At 39.6% G+C, this 7,949-nt stretch overlaps 1 protein-coding gene across 2 annotated transcripts in view; it reads left to right on the top strand.

Annotated features, from left to right (window-relative positions):
• Positions 1-254: 254 nt before the first annotated feature.
• Positions 255-7,949, top strand: part of LOC127650762 (teashirt homolog 1) — a 48,959-nt gene continuing 41,264 nt past the window's right edge. Inside the window, exons 1-2 of one of the 2 annotated variants that reach the window (XM_052136389.1) lie at positions 255-1,892; positions 3,644-4,212. In XM_052136389.1, coding sequence (XP_051992349.1) covers positions 4,173-4,212 — 40 coding nt within the window. In that variant the 5' untranslated portion in view covers positions 255-1,892; positions 3,644-4,172. Of the gene's footprint in view, positions 1,893-3,252; positions 4,213-7,949 lie in introns of those variants that run through there. The other variant, XM_052136388.1, reaches the window with a different exon arrangement.

Raw genomic sequence — 7,949 nt, 5'->3', positions numbered from 1 at the left:
TAATGCCCAAGTGATTATCAGTGGGAACATCTGATGATTTCATGTTCAACTGTGAGAATTGCAAAAAAATCTGCAATTATTTTAAAGTTAGAGAGAAAAATATCCAATTATTATAAATTTTATTTTTGGGGGGTATATTCTCCCCTTTTCTCCACAATTTGGAATGCCCAATTCCCCAAAATCCAATCATTTGAAACAACTAAGTATTGCTGACCTCTGACCTGTTGGTTGCAATATTGTCCTTTTTAGAGAATGGCATCATCACCTAAAAGAGAGGAAAAAACATTTTGGAAACATACAAGGTTAGAGTACTTTTTCACATGATGTACAAAGGAAACCTATTTTGCTTAGAAAAGCTGCTGCATAATTGCAATTTATCTTGCCTAAAAAGATGCTTTACACATTTATGCACTTCACATAAGAGGAGTCTGTAAATTAAATTTTTACGATAAAAGGTATGATTGCTCGTAAATGTTTACTCCATAAAACAAGTACATCCAAACACAGTTCACGATAAGCAAGTGTGTATTTCCAACACACAAGACAACTGTGTGATCATGCCACGTAGCTTGTGAAAATACACAGATTTTAAATTTTATTTATGGCTAAGAAAATATTGTCATTGTGACAGTCTAAAGAGTAACCCCACTCAAAAATACAGTAATGACAGCATGCCATGTTATTGTTTATAAACATTTAGATCTTGCCATACATGTCCGAGGACACATGACAGCATCCCGCCTCGTGTGGCATACAAGCAATTTGAATCATAATTTGTTGATGCAATGTGACATGCTACACCTAAAAAAAATACTTCAAAGCCTATCACCTCAAATCTCCCTCTGTTTACATCTGCAATTCCTTAAGTAGACAGTGTAAAACTGAGACATAAAAAAACTACAACATTTAATGTGCATTTTAACATGCCATGGTATGCTCATTCTGATTCATCTTTTTAATATCTACATTTTGTGGAAATAATGGTGCATACTCATTATTATAGCTGCATGTAAAGTAATTATTTTCATTAATATATGTGTAGCAACATTTAATGTAAAGCTTCATATTTAAAGAGAAAGAGCAACTTCATGACGAAGATACATATCAAACATTATTTCTGTAAGGAACTGGAAGAGCGTTCAGACCAGACCACTAATTTTACTGACATAAACTCAATAAAGAGGCACAATACAGCCTCATTTTCTAACAAACTTACATAAAACAAGTGCAAGAGATTTTCAGTGGGACTGTAATACAATACATACTATTATTATAGTATAGAATATTGTATAGTAATACTGTTACACTCTATTAAAGGATGCACCAGCACTCTCAGTCAGAAACCGTTAAAGTAAGCAACATATATTTGCTCTCAAAATAATAGTAATTATACAATAAAAATACAATTTGGTTGCATAAAGGTTGCAAAGCTGTGGAATGTTAGTGTGTGTATGTATAATTATATATTTGTATGTGTGTGTGTGAACTTTACCGATAGTGCAGCGTCTCTCTCTAAAGCAAGTTTATTTAAATATGACAAGCTAACTATCATTGTACCGTTGCCTCGCACTCAAACAGAGGGAGATCTGAGGTAAACACACACTAATAGCGTAAAGTCGCATCATTTTAAACCCAGCAATACTCCTGCCCTGTAGCGGGAGAAATCTTGGCTTCTTTGAGCCCGATGAGTTTCTGATGGGAGATTGGTGACGTAAGAGCCATCAACAGCGACAGGCTGATCGGGGTAGTCGCGAGGATGGATAGATGGACAGATGTTGGGGCGGAACTTGGACATATTTCCACATTATTAGCCCCTACCGACAGGCGTACGGCATAAATGACCAGTTAGACTGCAACTGGCAATAGCTCAAGGATGCGCAGCGACGTCAAAGGTAAGAAACCCATTTCAACCTAGCGTCCGATTACCATTTGGTGCAGAATTATCAACACTTTGCTGGTTAGGTGTAATATTCTAGCCCGAATTATACGTGCATTTACGCGTTTAGTGTGTCGCGATGTACCAAATGTGTACACTCACCGAGATGCGATACTCAAAGAGTAAAAACCTCTCACGTCGGTCCAAAGGCTATATTATCCGCTCAAATCACAGCAGCATTCCCGTGTTCGCGTGCATGGAGCAGGACGCGTGCGCCGAACCGCCGCGCGAGGAAGAACCTTAAAATCCGTTAGAAACAAGGAACATCGCGCGCTGTTGTCAGGCGACCAGAGCGCGTCAAGGCCACCCTTAAAAAATTCACTCGGGTTTCTCGTGATCCCCTTTCGTGCGCTTTAAAAAGCACACCCACTCACCAACTTACAGAAAGAGTGGACATTGCATCAACGCTGCTATAAAGACAAAAACAAAGTTGATATTCAAGTGTGAATTTAGCGTTTGCCAGGTACACTGGTGTCAACAAAGTGCCGAGGAGAAGAAGTGCGTTGGATTTATCTCGGTTTGTTACCTAATCGGATCTCAAATGTCTAACACCGTAGTCTCGTTATTTAATTTGTGGCTGTTTTGCAATTGATGAATAAGTAATGTGTATGCGTTGTTGAGAGGCTTGTTACGGTCATACTCAACTAGTTCCAGGAGTCCCTCCCCTTCCCGTGCAAAGTGTTCACTTCCTAGTAAGGTGGAACGAATCAATCTGTAACTTCCAACTGTCTTTTTTTTCGGCGATGGAAAAAAGGTTGCAAAGAAATTCCCCATAGCACACGCTCGTCTGGAACATCTGATATATTTCTCGTCATCTTCGTAAAACATCTTTGAAACAAGCAAACAAACTAAAATAATGAAATGACAGTGATATCAAGAATGTACGTTTTTAGTAGCCTAACCCAAGTAGTTGAAGCGGACGCCCCCTATTTATGTTTATTATGCGTGACGTCCCCACAGAGAGGGCAACTTTTTTTATTATAATGATACGACGCTGATCAAGTAATTTCCAATAGCTATACACAAACAGTTAATTATTGGCTAAACTGTAATTTAATAATGCTTTCGCTTTTTTTTTCTTATAAAACTGTAGGCCTATTGATATGTTTTGAATGGACAGTACCGAAACAAGCGATGTCTTCTCTAAAAAGGCAGTTCCTAGTCTCTCAAACGATACTGTTTTGCGGGGAGGGGAAAAACAGAACACTTAAAAAGATTGACAGGTGGGTTTTCACTGTCAGAGTGACGCTCCGGAGGGGTGGAGTAAAGAGAGAGAGGCAGGAAAGGCAACTCGATGTGTCTGTCTATCAGTTGAGACTGTCTGAATTGCTCACGCATCCTGAACGCGCGATACATATTTCAGCGAAGACCCCCGTTTTACTCCCTGGAGTTTTTCATTTTCTATAGACTAATTCGCTCACGTTCATTTTCGCGAGAGAGTGCGTTTTGTTGATATATCGCTTTGTAGTAAACGCGTCACGCTTGGCCAAATCAACTGTCCACATGTTTTCCCTGAGCATGGACGGACAGTGTTGGTGAATATCCGGAGGAGCGCGAGCACAGAGACTCTCCGCTGGCGCGCGCGTTGGGGATTTAATCCGGTGAAAATGCCCACTGAGCGCGAGCCCCGTTTGAGCTTTTTGTGACTGACATTAACTGTCTCCTGTCTGCCTCATTCTCTTCCCTTCGTTTCGTCCCGTTCTTTAGGGTTTCCTGCGAACAGGGGAGCGAGAGGACGGAAATACAGCTGGACGGGCTCTACATAACTGTGGAAGTTTCTTCCGTTTTGTACTGTTTGTTTGTTGATGAACATCTGCTACAAAGTGTTGCCATAATCCGGATGGCAGTAAGGAACAGCTAAGGACGCGTTCTCTTTCTCTCTCTATCTGTGCCGTTAGACTGGACTGGGAGATATATCTTAGCTCTTGGCAATCATGTTATGACTTCTTAGACGTGTCGGCCAGCTACACCTTCACGTGACATTTTATTTTACAGACATTTCTGGTCTGGAAAAAGCAACACCATCTCAAGACCTATTGACCCCTCTTAGACTTTGCATCTTGACTTTTTAAAGAGGTGGAATAAATAAATAAAAATCAGACTCTGGTTGCTTTTGAAGAAAAGAGGAACGCAGTATTACATGTTTTGTAGTACAGTTTTTAAATTGATTCTTTCCCCCCGTAACTGGCATTTTGGTTCTGTATGAGAAGTCAAGTGGAGGGAGTGGGACGACAGCATGCCGCGGAGAAAGCAGCAAGCGCCGAGGCGATCCTCAGGTAAGCGGTGCATGCATGGATCTTTCTAGTGTATGAATAATTTTTAATATAGAACATGCATTTTGAATACAGAGAATACGTCTAACACATCGTTATATGCTTTAAATATACCAAATTAGGTAATTGTATTCAGTATTTTTCTAACTTTATTATTATTACGTGTGTGTGTGCGTACGTGTGTGTATATATATATATATATATATATATATATATATATATTTTTTAAATAAATAGGATCAAAGTATTCTTAAAATGCACCCTATTCAGTTTTCCAAAGAATGCCGCAATAACTTTTTTTGAAGTTGTCGAACTAAAACTTAGCATTCTACCGTGGCCTATATATTCGAGTGAAATTTGAGTTTCAAAGTGCTCCAGTTCTTCTATTTAGATGCGGATTGCCATCCTTGATTTGATGCTTGATTGATCGCCTGTCATGTGGGCGCCTTTGATCTATTCATTCCTGATAAACATCAGTAAATCATTCACCATGGAAACACGCATGCGCCGTGCGGCCACAGCCACTCAAAGGATAACTTTTGCCCCCGTCGTGCTGGAAAATAGAGAAAGGAAGAGGAAACTCTTCGGCGGGGTTATACAGTACTATTTTTTAGTCATTCAAAAAGAGAGGGAGAGAAACAGGGAAAGAGGGATAAGGGATTGCTGGGGCGTGTCGAGAGCACAAAATGTATTGGAAAGAACATCTCTTCCCTGATAGATGTCATTGAGTATGGCCTCAGTACTAAGATATGTTTTCCTCTCTGCTCAATTTATTAATGTGAAATGTACCTGTGCTCTTTGATGTTCAAAAGAGGTCTGATATTTATGTTATTTTATTTTTAAATCTACTATCTAGATGAAAATACTTCATCTCTGATTTGTGACGAACACTGATTGGGTTTCTCATGGATTGATTAAACAAAAACAAAACAAAAAACAGCCATAATATATTTAACCATGGTGTTGTGGTATATTGCACTAAGGGAGTTCCAGTTTTTCCTTTTCAGTTTCTTTTTTTTTCTTGTGTTGCTTTTGTTCCTTTTTTTTTTTTTTTTTTAAATCTCTGTGACTAACAGGCCCATTCTCTCTTTCAAAGTTCAAGCATCAGCAGAGTTTGACAAAATACAGATCTTCAGAATTAGGCCCAGATATTTGAAACATGAGGGAAAAACAGTCATGCCAAACACAAGGCTGATTTATTTTTTTTTTTTTCTAGTTTTCACACCTAACAAGTGCAATTCATACTTCATGTTCCATCTCTGTTTTCCAAAACTTGTTATTCATTCAAATTCACTACCTCTCTGCTAAATTAAGAGAAATAGTATTTTGAAGGAATTATTTTGTCTTTGTCTTTCTCTAAAACTTCCTGGCTCTTTGGGCTGCCGTAGAGAGACTGACATGGGGAGTTCGAAAGCTCAAAGAGGTGAGATGGTGCCTGGTAATCTGACCTGGCAGCTCTTCCACAAAAACAAGCCATCAGCTCCCTCCACCTCAGCTGAATATTGATTTAATTTTCTCTATTCTGACAGGCATGTTCATCATTTGTTTTAATGGTCATTCCAAAGTTGGCAGGCACGTTGTTTCCATAATTCCCAGCGCAAACACATTCCCATCTCCATCAAAACAACAATGTTAGGAACAGAGTGCTTCAAACACATACCAATTATTGATTCAGAAAAACAAAACAAATCCTACTTCTGACAATGAGAATGGGTCAGTATCATCGCTCCAATAATAATACAAATATATATATGTGTTCGAGCGTGAAGGCTAAACACGCATTCTACCTTCCGTTATGCTCCACCTCTTTTAACGGATGGCTTTGCCTCGATTAGGTTGCTATCATTGCCATTGTTTGCTCTTGAGTGATTTACGTGCATCGGCTGTGAGCTTGGCCCCTCGGTTCAGGTCGTTTTGGTGCAGTGGGATCAGAGTGTCCATCTCTGTGTTGGGCTGCTGCAGTCATTTGTATTTATTTGTTGGCTTTTCTCTGAAACTGACATGGGCCTCCCATGTAGAGCACAGACTGTGTCTGTGAGTTTGAGCTCTAGGAGAGAAGAGCCAGGGGAGGACTCAAGCAATGAATGTGGTATATCTCCACTGCTCTAGGTTTCATTTGGTTTTGTGTTTTCACAACCTCCCACACAGATAGACATGCTCGGTTTGCGTCCATTCCATGCACCTCCGGATAGCTGAGGCACAAACGAACAACCAGCCGTAAAGGGGTTTATGATGTTATTGCGGTTTTATTTGAAATATTAGCTTTTTTGTGCTAAATTTAAGGAAAGCAATTAAAATCATATGTTTTTATGAAGTTCACATGCGAGAATAGATTCAGATTCGAAAAAACACAGACAGTCACATTAGAAAGAAGAAAAATAAAATTTGTAAAGGGACGAACCAGCATGAGCAGTCATTAAAACACGCTCAGTCTTCAGCACTAGAGGCTTCTTAATTATCAGACATAAAGGTAAAGGTTCCTTTGCTGGCTTCATTAGGGAGGAACCCTAATTATCTGAGCTCCTGATGGATTTGTGACAGGCTCTAACGATTAAAGCTGACAAATTCAGCGAAGTGTCAGGTCTGCAGCTGCCTTGATGTAATCAAGTTGATATTATACAGTCTCTTTAGCCTGTAGTGCTGAATTAACTCAATTTTCTTGTGCAGGTGACAAATGGACTTTGCTACCTGACTAATCACGTCACCGTGGCAATGCTGCCTAATGACCTCAGTAATCCAGGCTCTTAACCGCACCGCTGGGCCTAGAAAGCATTTGAGGCAGCCAATCAGAATGCCCCTGCATTAGCCAATCAGACCTGGCGTGCGGCAAACACACCATCATACCATCTCCGTGTTGATGGACATACCACTGTTCTGTGTCACTGGTCACACTAGCATTCAAGCTCTGAGTGTACAGACTCACCGCGCTCCTGCTGACAATAATCGCACTAGCACGCTTGTGAAATCTGAAAAAACTGTCAGAAATTGAGGGGTGATGGAATCATGCTTGCCTTATATCTCTATTTTTGGGAGCTGCATTTTCAGATGCTTTAGTATGTGCTTTTATTTATATGCAGTGCTGTTACAGTTAATTCAAGATTTTGTGTGTTTTTGTAACATGAGTAGGAGGTTAACAGCTTTCACGGACTTAGTTTTTCAAAATGCAGATTTATTGAACTGTTAAAAACGTTGAGGTTTGGTTGTAGTCTATTAAATATGCGTAGTGCCTCTAAGCTATACTCTTATGCATTCATTGTCATACCTGGTGAGCTATATAACATATTCAGAATAATCATTTCTCAACTTGGGATGTATTCATTTTCATAGAGATAGGGATTGACAGACACCATTTGTTTTATATGTACAGTACAAATAATGGAAATAAGACTACTGGATACATTTAGATGTTACATACCATGTCTATATGTTTCCTTTTCTTCAACAACCATTATCATGATGGCAAAGAAATTAAAACCTTGCACTATTTCTGAATGATGTTAACAGAAATATGCAGCATGACATTAGGGCTCACCTTGTGTTGCCTTCACTGGAGGGTAGACTCATCCACTTTCATGTCATTAACAGGTGACATTGACCCATTTAGTCAATATTCATGTTGGGACCCACCACTTACTACTAATAGATTAATTTTCACATGGGGATCAAGTCAGTGGCCTATAGGAAATCAAAGAGTATCCAGTTATTCTGAACTCTCGAGCTCGCCGCTCCCCTTTTCCGAG

The sequence above is a fragment of the Xyrauchen texanus genome, chromosome 10, assembly GCF_025860055.1.
Source record: "Xyrauchen texanus isolate HMW12.3.18 chromosome 10, RBS_HiC_50CHRs, whole genome shotgun sequence".
In the NCBI taxonomy this organism is placed as follows: Eukaryota; Metazoa; Chordata; class Actinopteri; order Cypriniformes; family Catostomidae; genus Xyrauchen; species Xyrauchen texanus.
This window is presented reverse-complemented; position numbering and strand designations above follow the sequence as displayed.